Here is a 23,530-nt window from a genome sequence, read left to right as displayed (position 1 = left end):
CCGGCCCCGAGTCATCTCATATGGACATATTTCAGTGCGACTTTTTGCAGTCAGTAGGTGGGGAGTGCAGAGGGATGGAGCCTGGTAAGCCCCCCCATAGCTGTCTTTGCAGAGCTGAGGGCTTGGCAGCTCTTGTCCCAGATTCTTTCTGGACCTAAAGGATAGATTATATTTGAGGCAACTGTATTTTTATCTAGAATTTGTTGATAGGCAAGAAGTAGAGAGAATGCTGTGAGAACTGTTTTTGTATCCCTGACTTGTGGAATTACAAGCACCGATGTTTTCTTGGCAGTAGCAGATGAACATAGGAAGACTCGTTTTATTGCTATAGAATTACTGCAGTATGTGCTCCCTGGGAGAGTAAAGTCCTGGTGTGAGACCTTCAGAAATACAGGGAGCTTGAAATATTTGGTTTTTAATGCTTACCTAATAGGAACAAACCAGGCTACATGTGTGAGATACAATGCATCCTTAATTTGTAGCTTCTCCGCTGAGGTGCGGTGGATCATTAAACATAAACGGAGTTGCATACTTTGATTAAGCTTAAAGACAAGGTAGTGTTTGAATCAGTTTTATTCTAGACTTTAGCAGTCATTTAGTAAAGTGTTCATCCTCTACATGAGCATTCTGGTTTTTATTCTGTGTTCCTTGGTTCTGTCAAAGTGTGAGCAGAATTTTGAAATCTGAGTGCATAATTACAACGCTACTTTGCTGTTGTATTCGAGCAGGCATGCCTATGTTTTTATTAACATAGTATGCAAATTTACATTATGGATATCAGTTTTATTATAAGGAGGGACACATGCTGCATTCTGCTAGTAAAGAAAATAAGTTGCTTTGCATGTGCTACAGTTTTAATTAAATGTTCAGCTGTTCTTTACCTGTTATAAAATTGTTGGTAAGTTGAGCTTAAATAACATACATTTTTTAAAACGCTGTGATTGAAGTGTGCAGAGGCTTGCATTTCATAAAAGTAAACCAGGCTGGTCAATTTTGTAGCAAGAATAACCAGTATACTTGCTGAGGTGTGTTTTTGTTTGTTTTTTTTAAATGCAATTATAAAATTATTTTGATTGGAAGGGAATAGACAGGTTTCTTTTGGTGAAAGAAGGACCTTGTTGACACAGCTGATAAATACCCATGCAGTCACAGAGTTATGTTACTCCTGAAATGTAAAGGGAAATTAATTTGCTCAGTGCCTTGTCCTTTGTATTTTAAGGTTGATCCGACATGATACACCCCACTCCTATTTTCTTTTCCCCTTCCATACAATCTCCATTGTACATGTAATACTTGCAAAGTTTGTTTTCAACCAGTAACTAAAGAGTTTGCATCATTTGCTGTGTCAAAACTTTCAAAGATTGTGCAACTTCGTTCAGACCAAGTGAGACAGTTTTGTATTGGAAGCAATTTCAGACATGTGGCACAGAGTCTTTTTACAGTCCATGTTAATGGCTTCCTGTATGTTCTTCTAAAAATAGTTTTCAGAAAAGTTATAGTGATATGGAAAGTATGTCAGAATTGAAAAATTCAAGAAAACAACAAAAACCTTTGCATATTTATGGGAGTTTATTAAGCTACAAGTGGTGATGCATATTATTTAGGGTATTCCTGCAAGGACTTGTTCTGTTCTCTGTCTCTTTGGAGTTGTTTTTCTTCTCTCCGGTAAAAAGCTACCTAGTTTCATTTGGACTTTGGTGTATCCCTGTTGGGATAGTACATTGTGGTGTTTTAACAATCCTTAAAATGGTAGATATGTTTTCATGTATGTTCATGATTGTATTATTATATTCAAATGTAATCAATGCTCTTTTGTTTAAATTGTCAAAACGAGGCATTTGAAAATGAGGCATCTGCAGAAACTGGAGGGGAAAATTAATAAAAAAGAGAGCATTAGGCTGCCAGATGAGTCACTTAGACTATGGAGCTGTTGTAGGCTGCTTTGAATGTGCTGTTAGTATGTCTTGGAACTCCCTAACACACAAACCTGACTATTGTGGAGTTGGTGGGTGGAGGGAGAGGCATTTTCTGCAGGCAGCCTGAGACACCTGAGACATGTGCCTAAAGTGAGAGCAAATATTGCACTGTTTTCTGAAGGGTGATGTGCAATGTCGGAAGAATGAGGTTCAAATGGCCAGGTCAGGTATTTTTCAGGATCCATTTTTCAAAAACTGCAAGTGTTGGAGGTACAAACAGGGATTCGATTCCAAAACTTTGAGAAATATCTACACATATCCTCAGATTGATTCTTTTTAAGTCATGTAACAATTGTCATGGCATCTGTTGTATGAAATGCTGTTTCGTTCATTCTTGTAACATTTTGTGTATTTATACAACACAGTCTTTTTCATGCTTTTGTAACCGGGCCTGGATTGAAAAAAAAAAAGGTTCCTGATAGATGCATTTTGTAATATTTCACATAAGGAGGCGAGGGGCCTAGTCAATACAACATCTTGCAGTGAGAAGTTGCTGAACAGAGATGGGATTGATTGGTGACTCACACTTCACTTGGAGGATTGCTTCATTTCTTGCATGTGCTGGAGGGAAGTCTTGACTCCTGGCATCAATTCAGCCAGCTCTGAGCTAAGCAAAATGGTGTTTTCACAGTTTTTGCCATCAATTTCTAAAAGGCTGTGAAGCACATTCTGTATACTCTTAGTTTACTTAATTGTTATATTTTTGCAGGTGTTCTTTGTTGTATTGATGCCTTTGTAAAATAAGGGGCTTGGTTTAATTGCTTTGCAAGCTATCTGTGTTGCCTTAATTTGGAAAGGATTGAACAGCCAAGATTTACTCTTCCTCAAAATCTTGCATAAGATTTTTTTTTTTTATAGACTGTCAGGTGATACAGCCCTCCAAAACCTGTGATTTTTTTTTTCCTATTTCAACCCACGGTTGTACTAACACCGAGTCTGAATTTCTTGGATACAGAGAAACATTTTAGATTTAAGAAATTTTAAAACATTAGGCTTCAGGGGAAATGAAATAAACCTAAACATCACCTTTGTAAAAACAGTTCCTCTATAGATTCTTTTCTAATCCCTTATCAAAGGGTGCAAGTGCCTCCAAATCCTGTGTGTGCTTGGAGGGACAGATGCCTGCTCCTCCAGCAAGGTGTGGTAGATCTGTGAGGAGTGATAGGAACAGAACTGTAAAACTGAGTGGGATGAAGCAGCCACACAGGCAGGATTGGCAGAAAATGTGTGAGGAAGGGGAAGTTGAGTAGGAGAAGGGCAGGTACAGAAAAGCTGTGAGCAGAGCTCTCGAAGTGCTGGCAAGAAGTTTGAACTGTAGGGGAACTTGGTATATTAAGAAGGGAAATTAGTGAGAGCACATCTGTCCTACAGTGAGATTTTTATTGCAGCTTTCTTTGAAGCAGAAGCTAATCTAGCACAGGAGAATGATATTTGCAACTTTTGTAGTGTTTTTGGGAGGTAAGGACTGAAGTGCAAGTACAGAAGTGACTGCAGTCAGTAATAATCTGTCAGGTACTAACTGTTTTTCTGTCTGCTTAGGAGTGCATAAATTAACTTCAGAGCTAGCGCTAAGGAGATTCAGCTTGGGTATTTGCAGAGGCACTAGCAATGAGCAGCATATATTTAGCAAAACAGCCTTTGCACAAAAATTAACATTCTGATTATCTAATATTTAAATAAATTGTGCTCATAAGTAACCTAGTGCATACTTTAGTTCCTCAGACTGCTTCAAATGTTACTGTCAGTGGATAGGTTGTCTAAAATAATTCTTTTCTTCTAGCTCCTGTGTTCTGGATTCAGTTCAGGTTAGATCAGAATTGTAATTTTAGCTTGCTTAGGGTGAGGTGGATGCATTTCGTTTGCTATAGCACAGCACTATGTATGAGGTTTAAAATAGTGTGATAAATTCTAAATTTGTGCTGATCCTGGTTTAAAATAGATTTAAAACTGTGGATCATGCAATTTTTTCCTAATTGGGCTTCTTTAGCTAAAATATGATTGTTGTAATGCAGCTGTTTTAAGTCTGTGATGAAAAGCAGCTTAGCGTCCTTTAAAATGTTCTCCAGCTGACAGCTGTTCTGTAGTTCTGCAGGAACCATTAGCCAGTTATCTGTATTGGCGGAAGATTACTCAGCATGATTTTATCTGTGGGGAAATAGTCTTTAGGCCTCAAATATGACCAAACTTTGTGTTCTGACCTTAAGTCTAGATTGTGAATCTGCAGTTTTAAAGAATTTTCTTTCCTGGGCTTGTGCATTGTGCTGTTTAACCAGTACTGCTGACTGCAATTCCCTTGGAGGTTGTACAGCTACTACAACAGTACAGTGACTTGATATGACCCCAAAAGATGTAATTTAAAAACAGAAAGTGAAATTGAATTTAATCTGAATCCTGAAATAGCTTATCATATGTCTGGTGGCTCTGAAATCTCAAAATCTTGGAAACCAAAAGAGAAACTTGACTCTGGAGTTGTGGAGGTTTGAGATGCAGGGGATCCCCTTCTTTGCAAGATGAAAGTGTTACTGGTATTTGCTGCATTTTGTACCTAAAATGTTTGGAAACTGGTGATGATCCATGACTAATTTATAAATGCATGTGCTGAATGATGATAGCTACTGTTATTTTTGCTCTAAGTTCTAGAAAATACCTTATGTATCGTTAAAATGCTGGCATGTAATTTCAGGCTGAACTTGGGATATTTGTGTATTACAAAATGGTGAATTTTACCTGAGGCTGAAAAAAAAATTGAATTCAGAATTTCATGAAGTGTTGCTGCTGATTTTTTTTCTAGTAATATATGAAAACTTGAGAATTTGAAATCAACATTAAAAAATGTGTTCTCAGTGTCTTCTTTTGTCTGCCAGGCTGAGGTGTAAAGGATGCATGTGGAAGTTGCTAATGGGTGTTTTTTGACCCAGTGTGATGTAGCTTGAGTAATTCAGCTCTGGCAGGCTGCTGCTCCTGTGACCCGGTGTAGTCCTGTGTGTTTTCCAGAGAGCTCTTTCCACTCTGAGGATGCGCTTTATAGAAAGGGAGATGCTCTTCTTCCACTGTGCACAGAGGGTTTTTCCATTCCCTGCCAGGGCCTGGGGGAAGGGTCACTGCTCATAAAAAGGTGCTCGTGTTGTGTTTTCTATTTCTCATAAACTTCACTTACCAAATTCCTTGGAAACTGGGCAAATTTGAGATAGAGTCTGGAGGTTAATTCTTGGTGGTTGCTTTAAAAGTAAATGACATCTTCATTTACATCAAATAGCTCCTTTGGTGGGTGGGCGTTGTGGTTTGCATATGCAATTGTGGGTTTATTCTAGGACTGCTTTTGTGATTGGTTTTGAGCTTCGTTAGTTAAGCTTTATATTTCACACTTTACCTTTATAAATATGTAGCATTCCTTTTTGCCTGATGTTTATCAAGGACTAGTGCATACTCACTTTTAAATGGAATCAGGAGTTCACCTGAACCATAAATATAGCAGGAAAATCAACCAGTATTGTCCTTGTATGGCTCCTTGCATTCCATACTTTCCCATATTTGTTGTCTTGGTTCAAGTGTTGATTTCACATCCTCTATTTCTCCTCCTTCTTCCTTTTGAACAGATCAGAGCTTTGTAAGTTGCATAAGGAATTACTTAAAATATAATTTTACTGTACTCTATATGTGTGTGTGTGTGTATATATATATGTGTGTGTGTGTGTGTGTATATATATGCTGAGTAGGATTAAATAATGGACTCTTATGAAAAAATATTATTTGTATGTACAAGGTTTCTGCTAAAGGGACAAGATTTGATAGTGTACAGCTATGCATAATTTATTTATATGCACTTTTGTATAACAGAACTTGGTGATTGGATGAGATTTACCAAAGAAATTTAATTTCAGCTTCAGTTATGATTGACAACTGTCATAACTGATTTTATTAAGTACAGGTCCTGGAATTTTGTATGGATTTAAACCATGAAAATAGTATTTTGAGCATAGTATTTTGTGATGAAGTGTGCTGTTTGAAAGTATGTTTAGGAATAGTGGTAGTATTTACCAGTACTCTTCTCTCCAGAGTTTTAATGCAGAATTATATTTAAGAGCACTTCAGACAGCAAAGTCATAAACCTTTCTCTTTTTTCTACAAGATTTCCCTTTACTTTGTGGGCAAGACTCATCTTTTAAACATTTTTTGCAGAAACCAACAGTTGTGTAAATATGTGGGGATTCTGGGTGGTATGCAGGTTATGGACCAGGAAACCTGGAAATCATTTTCATTGGAGAAATGGTGCTGCTTGTAACTCAATGTCTAGATAATTCTGTCTAGAATAAGTGTGGATTTGAAGGCATTCATATAAGGTTAATTTTGATGATTTGAATACTCTCTGTTGCAGTTCTGCCTTTGACACAAAAACTGGCTTACGTGTGGCGGTGAAGAAGCTGTCCCGGCCTTTCCAGTCCATCATCCACGCCAAGAGGACCTACCGGGAACTGCGGCTGCTCAAGCACATGAAACACGAAAATGTGAGTGGTGGAAGAGGGTATGAAATGCTTTTCTGAAGTTGGACTGAGCATCCATCAAGATTGCTTTTAAATATCTTGCTGGATATGTTTTTTGTCGTAGTGCTAAATGCAAAGCTTGCAGTAGTCCAAAGTATTAGAGCTGTAGCATATCATGCAGAGTAACAAAACCAGCCCCAAAAAAACCCACAGTAACCAATTTTGTATTAAAAAAATCATGATATTTTCTAGAATAGTCTTAAAATCACTAATGTAGCAAGTTCATAAGGACTTGGAACACGTTATCGTGGTTACTTGTTGTAGTAAACCGCAGTTTTTGTTATGTTAAGCATTTCTTTAAAGAAAGATTATTGGATTTTAGTGTCTTCTGGAGGGCTTTTATGTATTTTTTTTTGGCTTGCCTGTGTCAGAAAGTTATGAAGCAGACATTCATTAGATTCCTGTGGGTAAAATAGGGAGGAAAAAAGGGGTGGTGATGAAGGGGTGGAAATTAGATGGCTGTTCATACGAGCCATCCACTTAAATCATCAACAAGGAAGCAAACCAGAATGTGGCAAATGTTATATTGAACTATTTTTTGATAAAGCTTCCATTTGGTATAGATGACAATTGCCTGACCAATTTCCTCTGCGTGTGACATTAACATGCCAATGTATTTATACTGCATCGTGTTTAGAGCAAATTCTGTGTGCAATGGAGCAAAAATTTTCATAACCAGATCTTGGTAGAGCTATCAGAACATGAAGAAGAAAGGAAGGCTCTTGGTTTCTTTTGCCCCAGCAAACTTTGTCTTGGCAGAAGGGAAATACTGTTTGGACATGAGCTGAGCAAAGCCAGGATAGTTACCTAGCACAAAAAAGCCAAGGATAGTCTGATTGTAAGGATCTCCTGGGCTGATCTGTTCAGAACTTCATGCTGTGGCAGGAATGGTTGTGTGGTGTGGTTCCTGACCACTGCAGTCAGCAGCTGGTATCCCATAAATCATCTTGATGTTTTTGGTGTGGCTCACATCTCTGGAACTTGTGATGAATGTTTGTATTACTGTCAGTATTTCTTCCTGTGGGATACCATTGTCTCAGCAGTAGAGGTAACTTCTGATCCTGCTTAATATCCATGGAAATATCAAATGCTGTGGGTTGGAAGGGTCCTTAAGACCATCTAATTCTACCTCCTGCCATGGCAGGGATACCTTCCACTGGACCAGGTTGCTCCCAGTCCCGTCCAACCTGGCCTTGGACGCTTCCAGGGATGGTGCAGCCACAGCTGTTCTGGGAATCCATTCCAGGGCCTCCCTATCCTCAAAGGGGAGAATTTCTTCTTAATATCTGATGTAAATCTACCCTTTTTCAGTGGAAAGCAATCGCCCCTTGTCCTAGCATAACATGCCCCTGTAAAAAACCCCAGTAGTACTCAAGAGTTTCTTTCTGGACCTTTTCTCATATCTGAGATATTCTTCAAACAGGAAAGCTTTGATTTATCTTTTGACACTCAAAAGAAAAGCTAATAAGAATAAGCAGTTAAAATTAGTTTGTGACTACAACTGTCTGAGATTCATTAATATTTTTTGATTGGTGTTGCAAAGAGCCTATGTATCTTTAAGAGTAAGGAATAAAAGGAAGTTAAGTAATTTTTACAGATATATATGTGTGTATATATATATATATATATACATATATATATTATCAGTTCATCATACCTTCATTTATCTGTGGAAAGTTTGTCTAGGTTGTGATTTTAAAATCCTGCGGATGCAGAGATGATTCAGGCAGGTATATTAGTTTCTACTGTCTTGACTATTCAGATCTCAATTTTGAATAAAAACATTTGGATTTATGTGGCACAGAACATGTGAATGTGGAAGGTGTGGTGGTTTGAGGGGCTTGGACATAAGGTGGTTTTTTGTATCCTGTAGTTCATGAAGATTAGAGCAAGTAAATGGAGCTGCAGAGCTCTCAGGTGTGTCTGCATCAGGTTTTTAAGTTCCAGGAGACCTCATTAGCTTGCATAAAGCACAACACTGAACAGATGGAAATTAGACATCTACTGGAATAAATACTTCAGTGTCACAAAGGATCTTAGTAACTGTATCATGGTACGCTATAAATATATTTCACAGTTTTTCTCTTCTCTGTTTTCTTTTTAGGTGATTGGCTTGTTGGACGTGTTCACCCCTGCCAAATCACTAGAAGAATTCAATGATGTGTAGGTAACTTCTCTGAAGATAGCAACAAAGTGTCTTTTGTATCTCCTTATGCCTCCCAAGTTATGACAGAAATATTTGTCTCTTTAATTTGTCTGCCATCACTCACAAGTAATTCTGAATTCCAGCACAAAGTTATAGTAGCTCCTAAGCTGTTGGACTCATCAGAATTGTTCACTTGCTGTGGTTTGCTGCCCAGTGCTGTTGGAATCACTGTATTAATTTGCTACATTATTTAAAGTGTCATGATCTGTGTTTCATTGAACAACATCCTTTGGGACAGTCAGCTCTGCCGCTGGAGATTTATAGGGAATTTTTATCCTAATCCTATTCAAGAGATTGCTTCATGGCCCACGTGTTTGCTTTTGTCCACAGGTACTTGGTGACCCATCTCATGGGAGCAGACCTGAACAACATTGTGAAATGCCAGAAGCTCACTGATGACCACGTGCAGTTTCTCATTTACCAGATTCTTCGGGGCCTGAAGGTGAGTGCTCCTGTCCTCCCCGAATGAGCACAGCTCACCATGGAAGTTCCTGGTGAATGTTACGTCCTCAGAGATTCAGTTGAGTGCATAGGGGGGCTTCTGTAACTTCCCTAAAGTATTGTATAATAATATTTTATTATTGTTCTTTCACTTCTGCCTCTCTGGAGCTCTGCATCAGTAAGGTTATCTATCATTTTTATGTGTTCCTATGGGCAGAGCCTGAAAAATTATGAACTGTGATGCTCTCTGGTCTGCTCTGGCTATGAATTTTCCATTTCTTCAGTTTTGTTTACTTGTGTTGTTCCACTCAGGTGGCAGCACTTCTGGGTGTTCCTAAGGAGAGGCAAACTGGAACACCTACCTGGTGCAACCCACAGACACACAGCTGGCTCCTTCTGCAGACAGTCTGGAGCATCTGAATTGTGTGGGCTGGGGCAGGGCAGTATTTTCTAGGGAAGAGATGAGGAGGTGGCTGCTTGGACTGTTACATAAATTTTGTCATCTTATTTTACAGTACATCCATTCAGCTGACATAATACACAGGGTGAGTATTCATTCTAAGATTGTTTCCAGTAGTGAAACAATATCTTTAAAAAATTAAGCATAGACTTTTACAATGTAGCAGTAAGAGAAACAAAAGAAAATTTTCTGAGAATTATTTTGGTTTAGTAGTAAAAAGATTGACCAGGGAAAGTGGTTGTCAAGATCCATAATTTTCTTTTTTGAATTTGCTTTTCTCTTAAATACAAATATGCAGCACCGCTGTTGCTTTTATGCATTTTTGGTTATATGTGACATCTCTGAGAACCACAGGAGAGATTTCTGACTCTGTGATGAAGTAATTTATCCGAAGTTAGTATTTGCACTCAGTTAGAATCTGTATTTTTATCTCCATTTAAAATTTTATCTACTTCAGATTTGTGAAACAACATATATTCCGCTGTTAATGCTGATGTTTAATTTTTTAGGATTTAAAACCTAGTAACCTAGCTGTTAATGAAGACTGTGAGCTAAAGGTAATGTAATTAAAAAATCTGGTTTGTCTGACTGAGAATTGAGTGAGTACCATGTGAATGTCCCTTGCAACTGAAGTGTCAAAACAATTCCTTTTGAAAATACTTTCATAGAAAAAGAATAATGTGCTTCCCAGTGGTAGAGTTATAAGGAAGTGGTTTTTGTATCTGGTCCTGTGTTTTTAGTGAATCATCATTAAAGTGCAGAGTTAACAGCTTTAGTTTGTGTTTACTTGTTTTGGAGACAAGATACCCAGATATAATTCTGATTGTCAAGTCCTACGCTGTTCTAGCCTAGTGTCTTTTCACAGGTTGTGAAATTTGGTTTCATAATCTGTTTTTGCAGCTCTCCCACCCCTCCTGTCCCCAGTTCAGTGATTGTCTCGTTGTTTGTGCTGGGTAGTTTGCACTGTTGCCTTGCAGTGGTTGGTGTTTTGTGATTGTAGATCCTGGATTTCGGGCTGGCCCGGCACACGGATGATGAGATGACCGGGTACGTGGCCACCCGGTGGTATAGGGCTCCTGAGATCATGCTGAACTGGATGCACTACAACCAGACAGGTAATGCCTTTAGCACAAGAATTCTCTGTTTTGTCAAGCTTCTGAATTGTGAGGGGGAGGAAAAAAGAGGTTGTCCTTGTACGTGCTCCCTCTTCATTTGATTGCATACGTTGACACTCTTGGTAATTGTGTTTCAGAGCTGGTATTTGAGCCACTGTCTGTCAGATGAAGTTAAGAAACATTGTAATAGCATTCGCCAGGCTTCTTTAAATTTGAGCCTTTGAAACTGCAGTCAGCAAAATATTGTCGGCACTTAACCCTTGCTTTTCCTGGCAGAGTGATTTTTAAAATAAGTCCGTGGAATGTGTCTGGTTGAGGAGAATGTCTGGAGCTGTAGTGTGAAGAAATGATAAAAAGTGGATAAATGTCCCCATCCTTTTCTCTCCTCTCTCCACTTCTTCACAGGTTTATCTTCCTCACAGTTTCCAGTATCTTCTCTCCAGCAATACTTGCAGATCAAGTGCAGAAAAGAAAATCAAAGTCTGAGAATAGCTCTTGTACAGGAGAGCACCAAAGAAAATTATGTGCTACCCCAATTTCATATATCAGTACCTTACGGGGTTTCTTTCCCCCCTCTTGCACGTGTATGGGCTTGTCTTGTATCGTCAGTGAACTAGTTGGTGGTTGTTTGGGTAGCATTTATGTAAGGCCACATGCAAAACCATTCCTCAGAGTCCTCTTGCACAGGTTTCTTCCTCTGATGGTTTAGGTTCCTCCCCAGCTCTTCGGTGTTCAGGTCAGGTTATAGTCTGGAAAGAGGAGTTGCCTGATCTTGAATTCTCTTATTTGTACAAGTTTTAGATGACACAGAATAGTATCAGTTAGCTTGCAATGTATTTCAGATTGCCTCAGTGCCATGAGACGCTGTAAGAACAGAGTTGTTTGCACTGGTTGGATGGGGTGGTTCTGCTGAGACTGTATTTTTATGCATCATGTTTTCTGTTTTATTTTGTTCAGTTGATATTTGGTCAGTGGGTTGCATTATGGCTGAACTGTTGACTGGAAGAACATTGTTCCCTGGCACAGACCGTATCCTTTAGAAGTAACTTATTTTTTGAAATTGAAATTAGATCTTCATTTTCACATAATTGACAAGAAAATAAATTCTGGATTTAGTTATGGACTTTCGTTAATTTGTTTTTAAATTAATGGCTTCTTTTACTCACAGTACAAGAAGGTGAGTACTTGATTTTGCTGCACATCTGTTCCTCTTTATTGTCTGTTGTCATCACTAGATTTACATAATGTTTCTATTACTTTCCTTTGAGTTTATTTAAATTTATTAGTTGAGTTTCTAGATAATACTTGCATGGATGTCTGCCAAGAATTCTCTCATGCTTCAGGTTTCTTGCAAATGTGATTCCCTTCTGGCCTCTCTTCCTTTTATCCTGGAGGTATCCTGGTGGTGAAAGCTGTGGGTTTGCAGATTCTTTAGTGCCAAGGTTCTCACTAAAGTTGCTCTGAAATGTTTAGGTTCCATTTCCATGCTTGACTGGAAACAGACTGTGAACTTTCTTTCACAGTGTGCTTGTACTGATGTGAAAAATCAACCTTGAATATGACCTTTCCAAAATATTTTTGTTTTGCCTCATCAAAGTAAGACACTTCGGCAAATTTGAGAGGACTTTGTGAGATTTGGTCATATTTTCCCCAGAAAACTGGAAGTGAGACTTGATACAAATTGTTGCACCTAAAATTTTTGTTCAACCACACAAGATTGGGATGTAATTTACTACTGGCAAGATTTTTCATTGCCTAGAAGTTGGGCTTTCATTTGCCAGAGAAAATTACGTTGCCCACCTTCTACCAAAGTTTATTATTTCAACCACAGTTTGTTCATTTTAATAACTTTTGTTAGTTTGTTAGTATTTATATCAGGTAATTCAAGTATGTTAGTACTTGATGAAAAAAAAAAAAAATATGGTGTTGGAATTGCTGCCTTCTGTTTAATTTACCTTCAGAAAGCATCTGGGTTCCAAAACTCCCTCCTGAGGAGAAGCTTTCATTCCAGCTTTCACAGTGTCACCTCCCTTTTCCGTGTTCTTTGACTTTATCCTCCCCTCTTTTTCTGCTTGACTCCGTCTCATAATTTCTCTCTAAATTTGTTGTATTTGTACTGTACTGTGTAGTCATCTCTGCTTTCTTTTTCTGTTGTAAGAGACAGAAACTGAATTAAACAAAAGCTGGTATATTTTTATCTGTTGATTCACCATGTGTAGGTTGGTTTGGACAGATTATTTTTTTGTTTGTTTCTTTTAAGAAAAACTGAGATACCAAGAATTGTTCATTCAAACAAAGCAAAAGTCTTTAAGCTTTTGCCATATTTGACCCTAGCAACAGTGACACTTCAGATTTTAAAGAAATTGATGATTGCAACTAAATTATTTGTAATAGGATTTGCAATGTATGTGAAATGCTGTATGATTTTGATTTATTTTGTGGTTTTTATGAATTGAACAAAATGGTGATTCTTCCAAGTCTGAGAAGTTTTTTTCTCCAGCTCTGTTCTTAGCTTGAAATTAAAGCCACTGATATCTGCAATGCAAAATGAAGTTTACTTCTAGGGTCTAATTTGTTTGCTTTATCATAATAAGGTACTTCGCTAATTTATGTCTCCCAGCAGATGCTTGTGATAATTTTCTTTAAATGCTCAATTTCTTTTGCAAATGGCAGTAATGCTTTTTAATTAAATGCTCATTCTGTTCTGAGTTTCTCAGATTTAAGAAAAACAGACCAAATCCTTTCCTATCTTAGACAAAACTTTGTAGTACTGTAATTCTTCTAGTTCTTCTGTGTGGTTCCCCAATTTATGTTTGTGCTTTTTGATCAAAAGGTTAAAACTAAAAGGGGAACAGGGTTGGTTCTGAATCTTGCTTGTGCATGGAACACTTACCCAAAGATTGGAAGGGGACCCAGGCTGGCAGCTTTCACTCCAGTCTGCTGACATCTGAAGACAGCAAGCAGAATTAAGATAACAGTTGTAGTTTCTTCCTGTCTTGGAAGGCTTTTTGAAATCTTCATATGTGCATTATTTTCGGAGAGAGTTTAAGGGGTTTTCCAGGTTTATATCCTGTTGGGTACTTCTGGGCTCTTAATAATTTCATTGTACCCACAGATTTGCAGAGGCCCTTGTTCTCCTGTAGTGTCTCTGTACAATTGCTGACTTACTTTAGAATTAATATAAACATGAATAATTTAAGGTATGTTTGTCTTGTGTCCAGTAGCCATGGATGTTGTATACCCAAATCCACTGCAGTTCTAGAAAATTCCCTGTGCAGTTGGAGGCAATGTGATTTTGTGTTGCTGGAAACTGCTCCTGTTTGACAACTGAAAATTTGAAGTAGTTCTTGCTTTTTGGTCTCAAGATGTAAATTTTTTCAACTGTGTAGCCTTACATTTCCAAAATTAAAGTGACAGAATATGTAATGGCTTCTCAGGATGATCATCCCCCTGTTCAGGTGGTTCTTTTGTTGGTCCCTTTCACCAAGGATTTGGCAGAAATGCTGTGATACTATTTACAGTCCATCACATATTTCTTTGTACAGCCCTGGGATGCACCTGTGCAGTAGAGGTAAGCTGTAAGTTCATTTTCAGGTAAGTAATAAAGTTGGACTCTGAAATAATGATCTTCAATGCTGTCTGTGATGACTGTGCCTCTGATAAATGAATATTGAGTTTAAATTTCTGAATCTGTAGAGATTCTAAACACAGCTGTCATTGACTTAAAGCAAGAATTAAGATACTCTTAGAGAAAAACCCTGTGGTTAATTTGGGCTTAGCTCTGCAGGATTGCTGAAGTACTCCTAATTTACAACTGAATGTAAGGAAATTGAATTATTCCTATTGTAATCTATGGGTGAAGCATTTGGATGAAAGATGGATTTCTAATACTGGTAAAATCTCTGCCAGGAGGTGGAGAAAGGGGTTCAAGATTGTGGGAAATGAGTCAGAGACCAAAAAATGAGGTGGTGAAAATCAGAGTGCTTCAGGCATTGGACTCTGATGCTTTCTTGTTGGTATTGTTGTATCTGTCCGATGCCAAGATCAATTTCTGTTAAACACATAAATTTATACAGCTCTTGTAATGTGAATGATTCATACAAGTAAGTAGGAAAGCTGACATTGTTTGAATATTTGACTTGCATAAAATAATATAAAGTAAAAATAAGACTATCTCAATTTTTTTCTTGTACTAGTTTAGCTTTTTCTGTGTGTTTTAAGTTGACTGTGTTCCCTTAAACTCTGAAGAGTGTTTTTATTACTATTTTATTCAGTATTATGAAACTTCCACAATAACTAACCAGTCTAAAATTACACATTCTTCTGATACACTTTATTCTTGCTTGTGGTGGCAGCTAAAACAACTTGGAACTTTGCTTTGCCTGGATAAGCTCTTACAGTCTTGTGAGATTTGCTGGTCGTGGTGATAGCAGGTTATTTTCTGAACTTTAGAATCCCTCATCAGTCCTTCTTGAAGCTGGCACTTGGGGTTTGCATGCTGTGCTTTCCTTCTCCATGCACATGTGGTGGTGTTTTTCTTCTGCTTTGTATTTACTAAATCTCATTCCTGTCTAATTGCTTGTGGCTCATTTCTCTGGGATGTGATGGGCCCTGTAGTTAAAGAATGCTGCAGTTCAGCAGGTTATAGATGGCAGACCTAAAACCAGAAGCAAGGTTGGGTTTTGGCAGTGCCAGTTCCATATTCTGTGTTTTTTCTTGTTTATCTGAGAAGCATATTCCACTAGCAAACAGGGCAGCAATATTGTTGACACACCAGTGCAAAAGCTTTTAAATGCCTTTAAATAATTTAAACTGAGCTGTGGCATGTTAGCACTCTAAAATTTGCACTTCAACTGCTGCTTGCACAAGAATAAGTGAAAGAAGTAAGGACTGTTTTAAATAGCTTTGAAGAAAATCTGATTTAAATGAGCCAGTTGTGGTTAGTAGTGTCCTTTGCTAATTCTATAGCAGTGGATATTCTGATCTCATTTTAAGTATTGACTGTTCAGAGTTAGCAATTCAGCTGTGCTAAATCCAGCTAGATATTTGGTTTACTCTTAGATTTTGAGTGTTTTGAGTAGCTAGAAGTTTGCCAAGTAACTTTACAAATGAAAAATTAATTCAGCTGTTCTGACAAAGTGCTAATTCCAGGGCTTTTAATTTTATAGATAAAACTTTAGACCAAAGTTTACCTCAAAAGATAAAGGTTTTAGCAAAGCATTGGTGATTTCCTTCATACAGAGTTTGCCATATTACAGGAATTCTGAGTTGTTCGCTAGGTTTTTTTTAAATAGGTGACAGTTCTTGAAGTTCTTGTAGTACTCAAAGGATACTCTTGAGAAGGAACTGCAGCCGTATGTTCAACCATCAGGAAGGCAATGATCCCAGAATACAAGATTTGTCTAAAAAAATTATGTAACTACTTTTGTATAATTTTAAAGGCAAATGTAAACATTACAGACAGTCTGAAATCCCTGTGAAGGATAATTCAGGAAAGAAGGGAGATTCTGCATTGATGGTTTTAAAAAGGATATTTTGTGTCTCCTTAGTGTCATGAGATTTAGTCATAAAACAGTACCTTCGATGGATTTTTTCCCCCTCAGTCGTGTGTTTTGTCACCTAGGCCTTGTTGGAGGGGACAGCTCGGACTGGCACGTGGCCTGGGGGGAGCTCTGTTCCTGGTAAAACATTCTTTCCATCTGCAGTGTTCCCTCTTGAGAGCTTCCCACAGAGATGTGTTAAACCTGAGTGCCTGTTCTGTTTCTCCCTGCTGCTCCAGCAGGTCTGGAGGGCAGAAGGGATGTTCAGGTGCTTTGATCCCCCTGCCCTGGTGGTCTCCAGGAGGTGCCAGGACAGGACCCTGTGCCAGCGGCAGCAGCTCAGCTGCCCTGGCCATGGGCAGGGTGTGCCCATGGTGAGGTGATGTTGCAGGGTATGAGCAGACTCCAATCATTTCCTTACCTTCCCAGCTTTACAAGTGGCTGAATGAGCTTGAAGGTGTTCACAAAAAGCCTTGATTTTCTTCTGAATATGAGTGCCTACCCTTTCCAGCCTTCTGCTTTACTTCAGCTGTCACTAATGCAACCTAATCCTGCTAACTGCAGCTTGGTGTGGGGCCTGAGGGGGTGAAGGGAGCATGGAAATTCAGCCTTTGCCAGTGGGGCAAAAGATTTCTGCTCCAAAATATTTCAGGATGCAGTGCCCAATTCAATGCATGTGGGGTATCTGTAGACAAGATGTTCAATCTGTCCGATGCAGAGAGCTCAGTTATATTCAGTTGTAAACAAGAGGAATATGGTTTGCATAAAATAGCTTTTCAGTCAAGGCCTTGGCAGGAATTAATTTTCAACCCTAATAGGGTGATGTGTTGCGCTTTTCATTTTGATTTCTCCCAGCATTTTCCTTTATGGTCCATCATTAGATATTGATCAGTTGAAGCTCATTTTGAGACTCGTTGGAACCCCAGGGCCTGAGCTTTTGAAGAAAATCTCCTCAGAGTCTGTGAGTTTACACTTTGATTGTAATATCTGCCCTTTAAGAAGTCCCAAGTTTGTGTGTCGTTCTCCTGTAGTCTATCTGTAGAATGTGTTGGGATTTATTTTCTGTTATTTTTCTTCCTTTGTAATTCTTTGTTCTTGGATGGCTTTAAGTTCATATGCTTTGTGTATCTGATCTTTATTCCTCTTACCTCTGCTCATGGTATGATTTTATCCTTTCATATTCTCATTTTACTGCTTCGTGACTTTTTTCTTAGTTTGTGGGTTTATGCTTTATCATCTATTGTATGATCAGATGTTACTGGGGGGAAGTATTTTTCACAGCTAAGAGCTTGAGGCTTGTCTCAGTTATTTTTTCTCCACATTGCATACCCAGGGATCTTTCTAAATAGGAGCAGGTGTGTTATCCTCTAAACACACACAGTTCCTTCTGTAGTGTGATTAATTTCTGAAGTGCTGCTGCCATATCTTTGTTTTTGTAGCAGAAAATGCCTTGTAGGTGCCTTGCTGTAGCAGCTGTTCCAGGGCATGCAGCAGACTTTGCACTTGGCTGTGTGGGATGTTGCTGTATGGGAGCCTTTTACCAAGGGAACAGCCAAAAGGCTTCCTGCAGTCCACTTTGGGAGGTGACCTCTGTTTTCAGAACTTGTGCAAAGACAGTGTGAAATGGCTTTTAATTCTACCTGTTCTGAAGGTGGAGTGAATAAATCAGAGCCAGGGATTAGCAGGTGAATGCACAGTGAGCACTGAGGTCACTGCTGTTTGTGAGGTGCAGCAGAGGATCAGAGCTGTGGAAAGTGGTGAGAAGATTATGTTGTGCTGCAGCTTAATGTTCTTGTAACTGTGACTGTAAATACAAATGTGAGATTAGCCTTGAATAACACCTGCTGAAGTGATGTGCAATGCAAATTGGGATAAATTGGTCAACTTGCTGAATATCCCACCAATGTAAAAAGCCCTGGGATGTTCCATCTTTGGAGAGGTTAAAGCTGAATAACCCAGGTTGATTTGGTTGCCCTGTGAACTGACCTTAAGGCTACTCTGGTGTTTGAAGTACAGGGGATTAGGAAGAGACATAGGGTGGAAGGTTGACTAAATTAAGCAGAAGATTAATTTGCATGTGTAAGTTGAAGTGGGTCTTTTTTTAAACATTATTGCACAATAAAAATAATAATTGCTTTTATCCAGGTCTGAAACAAGTCTGTTAAAAAAAAAAAATAAAAGCAGTAAAATACTATTTTTACTCTTTTTCCATTGTACGGAGAAAGCAAAACTCTGAAGTGTTTGAGGGTTTTGTGTGTGTCACTATAATAAATTCTGGTTTTCTGCTGCATTACTTTACTTACTCTCACTTTCCCTGTTCACTGATGCCTGTTAACTCTGTTTTATGCAATGCTAATGTTTTGCTAATTTTGCATATAAAGCCTTCTGTCACCTAGCCCACTTCAAAGGGCACTGAAAGCTGTTCAGAAGGTGTCAGTTGTGAGCGAGTTTCACTTTGCACCACAAAAAACTTAAGCACTTTCTATGCAGCAAGAAAAAAAAAGCTGGTAACCAGTGCAGAGGGTACAGTTTTTGTTTCTGTTTTAATTTTTGTTCGTTTTCCTGAAGCTGTGTATAGCTGCACAGCACAGGGAAAATGTTGTGGTGTAGCCTCAGCCAAAGGAAACATCTACTCTGATGGCTTAAAATTGCTGGGAAATGTGAACACAACCTTGTTGCAGTGTAATGCTACTTCCTTTGGACAGAAATACTTTCTCTACTGGCAGTTACCAACTGAGCAGTGATTCTCCATTGCTTTAAGTGTGCACTGAATTGCTGAATATTTCACAGGTAGTTGAACAAATTAGTGGACCCTGCCTGTATGGCTTTTGCCTTGTGGTTTGCAGAAGAGATGCTTTTGTATGCGACTGTTTTCTGTTTGAAATGGGTTTTGCACTGATTTTAACAAAGCCCTTGACGAGGCACTTAAGATATTAACCAGCTTCAGCAGATCATGCGTCTGACGGGAACGCCCCCTGCGTATCTCATTAACAGGATGCCCAGCCACGAGGTGAGATCTGAGCAGAGGAAGGGGGTTTGCAGGGCAGGGCTTCACTCAGAGTATGAATTAAATGCTTGCATGTGGCATGGGGTGGGCAATTTACTACTGCTCTTCTGCGAGATTTTTGTACTAAATGAAGATTTGGACAGTGCGTGCTCAACCACAGACGTGTGAGACTCGGCTGTGAGCTGGTTTTGCGTTGTGTGCTGTGTTGTGCAGGTCAGCACAGGACAGCAGGCTGCACCCAGCCTTGCTGGGACACCAGGGAGTCAGCACTTCCTGCACCTCTCTGTTTTTTAGTCTTTACCCCAAGTAATGTCAGCTCTTCCTCTACTGTCATGAGTGCCTTAGCTGGGGCAGGATAATGCTGATGTGCTTAGTAAGTGTCAGAATAAGCAAGGAGACAGACCATAATAACCAGTGCTTCAGAATGTTTGAAAAGTACTTGGTCTTGCTGGCTGGATGATTGTCTGATACTTCAACAGAGCATTTATTTCCACAGGCAAGAAACTACATCCAGTCTTTGTCTTACATGCCAAAAATGAATTTTGAAAACGTGTTTATTGGTGCCAATCCCCTGGGTAAGACCTGTTTATTAAATTTTCCTGAAACTGAAGGTAGCATGTGTTGGGACACAGAGATACTCAAAGTTTTGTTCTGCCTGCAGGAGTAGAACAGGGTTATGTTTATGAAGGATGTGTGGGCCAAGGGTGTAAGAGGAAGAAAATGCTAGATGATGGGTGGGGTCCTGAGAAACTACTGATTCCCCATCTATGTTGGGCTCTTAGGAGCTTTACATTTCAGAATAGAGTCACACAGCTCATGTAAGAAACCCTCTCTGGTGCTCTTGCAGCCGTGGACTTGCTGGAGAAGATGCTGGTCCTGGACACGGACAAACGCATCACGGCTGCAGAGGCGCTGGCCCATGCCTACTTTGCCCAGTACCACGACCCCGATGATGAGCCCGTGGCAGACCCCTATGACCAGTCCTTTGAAAGCAGGGAACTTGAGATTGAAGAATGGAAAAGTGAGTCTTGGGGAGGGGAGCAAGAGACAGTCAGCCTCTCTTGTGTTTGTAGAATCATGGGATATCCTGGGTTGGAAGGGACCCACAGGGATCATGAGTCCAGCTCCTGGCCCTTCACAGGGATCCTTCACAGCCCCAGAAACCCACCCTCTTCATCCTTGAGAGCATTGTCCAAATGCTCCTGGAGCTCTGGCAGCCTCAGGGCTGTGCCCATTCCCTGGGGAGCCTGGGCAGTGCCCAGCACCCTCTGGGGGAAGAAACTTCCCTGAGATCCATCTTAAACAGACCTGCTACAGCTCCAGCCACTCCCTTGGGTCCTGTCACTGCTCACAGAGAGCAGAGATTGGAGCTGCCACTCTCAGATGTTGGTGAGTCTCCCCTCAGTCCTTTTGCCATCTCATGAGCTGAGGTTCAACTAAGCCACGGTTAGAGGCGCAGAAGAAAGTGATAAAAACGTGGGCATGCTGTTGATCCTGTTGTTCCACTGAGTGAATCTACCACATGCTGTGCAATATTTAGCATAGTCCCTGGTAACTAATTACTACTAGGAGCACACAAACGTATCTTTGTGTTCAAACTACTCACATCTCTCAATGCCCTGGAAGTATCATTTATTGTGTATGTTGGTCTCTGAGAGCGGTGTAAGCGTTCTTCTCTTCTTTGTCTTAATTAAGCAATACTTTTTGTTTAAAATAGTGTTAGAATATTGGAGATTGTTTCAGGTTTTCTTGCATGAAGAGGTGTCTGGTGGTGCTATAACAGTCCTGATGCTAAGTTTCTGTCCCACTTCTCCCCCCAGGCCTGACTTATGATGAAGTAATCAGCTTTGTGCCACCGCCGCTTGACCAAGAGGAGATGGAGTCCTGAGAAACTGCTCTCTTCTCTTTGTCCACTTCACTGTGAAGGGAAGGCCTTTTCATAGGGACTCTCCAATTATCATTCAAGTGCCTCATCACAACAATATTCTCCTTAGTGGAGGGGTTTTGTGTGTGTTGAACTGGGGAGGGAGGGGGGAGGGAAGGAAGCTGAGTCTATGTAAACGTGCTGCATGCTCTTGTATTCTGTGTACAGCCTGGGGCAAGCCTCTGGAGACCTGTTCTGACTGCACTTAGTTCTTCCAGAGTAACAGTCCACCACCAGTCTGCACTGCTGGGGTGAGGTAGGAAGGTGACAGTTAAAGGTTTGGTTGCAATCATTGCCATTTATCAATTCTCCTACAACTCAGTAACCTCAAAAAAAATGAAAGTTGGTTTATAAGCTTAGAGATTCCTTGGTTTTCTTCAGGACTGAAGATGGGGTTGAGGGATGTCCTTGTTCAATACCAGGTGTCTGATTTACATACAGATCTTCCTGGTACAGCAGTGTAGAGGCCTTCCAGTGTCTGATCCTTGGAACACAAAAAGATGTTGTTTGAAACTGTAAATATGTTTGTGCCTTAAATTAATGGGCAGAGAAAGAAAAGAAGTCTGGGGTAGAAATCTGACCCACTGTTCTTGAGGGTGAAGGCTCCCAGGTAGCCAGGCATGAACTCAATGTAATTGGGAAATAACTTTGAGGCAACAACTTCAACCCCTGGATTGTGTATTCCTGTGTTTTTCCCCTTCTTCCTCCTCTTGTTCTGAGGCTTCTCAGCATTATCTCCCAGGAGCCAGAGGTTGGGGAAGATCCTTGCTAGCCACACGTTTGTGTACTCTGTTCCCTACAAGGTGGTGTGTTTTTGCATGTTGTAGCTGTATGTGCATGTAGAGCTGCTTGATTTTTGTCCTTACTTTTTGGGAATGGCACTGGGGGCAGTTCAGTCGACAGTGAAATGTTTACTGAGTACCTCAGGCAGTGCCATAAAATCACAGCATCCTTCCTCCTGTGCAGCTCCTTGTGAAATACCTGCCATCCTAGAGGCTTCAACGAGGGAAGGATGTCATGTCCAACAACAGAGAAACACGCACCTTTTTCTTTGTTCTGACCACCTCTCTGCAGAGGAGGAGAGCTTGGGCTGAAAGGTTTCTTGTGAGATCAAGTGTAAAAAATGTTCTTAAAGAAACGACTACAGTATCTTGTACCAGAACTTATTTCCTGATTTTTCTTTTTGGAAGTATTGGAACCCAAAGCAAAGAAATAAGCATGCATAAACACCCAATCACCCTTTCACTGTCTATATCTATAAATACAAATATTTATATACATGAAACTAACATTTACTAGAAGGTTTTTTTATCCTCTCACGTAAGAGCTTCTTGGCTATTTCTTAGCAGGTTTATCTCTGCCCTAGGAAACTGACATGGGAGTATGTTTGAATACAAACATGGTTCAAATATTTTGTATATTCCAGGACTCTGCATGAGTGAAGTGCCCAGAGTTAGAGACTGACAGGAGGGAGATTTCTCCGCATGTTTGCGTGCTCCTTCTGTAGCTGGGGAGCTCAGGAGCCCAGTTTGAGGGCAAATGTTTGAGGAAACATTTTTAGACCTTAATTTGTTGCAGGCATCCTGTGTGGGCAGTGTACCCATGTATGTGAGGAGAAAGGCTTTTGCGGTATTTTGTATTCTTGTTACCTGTGGGGCACAGAGTGTTTTTATAGTATTTTTGTCCCATGTTTGAAGAGGCAGCACAAAGGGATGAGATGTGGATGACAAAGCCATTGATTCTTCCCAGGCTACTTCCCAGAGATCTCCTCAGGCCAAATGTTCAATAAAGGTCTGGGCTGAGACGAAGAGAGCAGCTCTGTTGTGCTCTAGGATAAAACTCTCCACAGCCCAACAAAATCAAGACAAAAAAACCTCCCTTTTCTGATGGGCCAGCAGTCTGGGTATTCAAATGAAAATGTAGATATACTATGTAAACCTACAGCAAGATTATTTTTATCAGCCATTTTATGTGTAGATGCTACAGTGTGATTTCATGTGGAAATATTGCTAAAGATTTTTAAAAAGTATCGGTGTTGTGTGTGTGGGTGTGTCTGTGTGTGTGAGTGGGAATGGTTCACTGGAGTCTGTCCTGAGGGAGCCCCTGGGGCAAAAATTCCCTGCTGCCAGTGCCGTGCTGTGCTCAGCTGCCTGGGCAGGACACTGCACCCAAAAGCAGAGATCTGCTATTTTGTTTCTATCCATGGATTTTGCTGTAATTGGTTATGCCAGATAAGATGTCACAATACCACTGGTTAAAAATAAACTCTATTTTTCAGATTTACTGCACTGCTGGTACTTGGAAACCTCTTGCACTGAAG

The 23,530-nt window shown here is 39.9% G+C and overlaps 1 protein-coding gene across 5 annotated transcripts in view; it reads left to right on the top strand.

The window, feature by feature from the left end:
• The window catches only part of MAPK14 (mitogen-activated protein kinase 14), a 24,301-nt gene extending 808 nt beyond the window's left edge, over positions 1-23,493 (top strand). For 2 of the 5 annotated variants that reach the window (XM_015650498.3, XM_033519925.1), the window contains exons 2-12: positions 6,352-6,481; positions 8,622-8,680; positions 9,054-9,165; positions 9,680-9,709; positions 10,134-10,181; positions 10,625-10,739; positions 11,697-11,768; positions 19,210-19,289; positions 19,783-19,861; positions 20,134-20,307; positions 21,107-21,547. In XM_015650498.3, the coding sequence (XP_015505984.1) occupies positions 6,352-6,481; positions 8,622-8,680; positions 9,054-9,165; positions 9,680-9,709; positions 10,134-10,181; positions 10,625-10,739; positions 11,697-11,768; positions 19,210-19,289; positions 19,783-19,861; positions 20,134-20,307; positions 21,107-21,174 (967 nt within the window). In that variant the 3' untranslated portion in view covers positions 21,175-21,547. The other 3 variants (XM_033519927.1, XM_015650497.3, XM_033519926.1) reach the window with 3 other exon arrangements.
• Positions 23,494-23,530: the final 37 nt, after the last annotated feature.

The sequence above is a fragment of the Parus major genome, chromosome 26 (assembly GCF_001522545.3).
Source record: "Parus major isolate Abel chromosome 26, Parus_major1.1, whole genome shotgun sequence".
Classification (NCBI taxonomy): Eukaryota; Metazoa; Chordata; class Aves; order Passeriformes; family Paridae; genus Parus; species Parus major.
The sequence above is the reverse complement of the archived record's forward strand: the minus strand, read 5'-3'. Positions and strand labels throughout refer to the sequence as shown.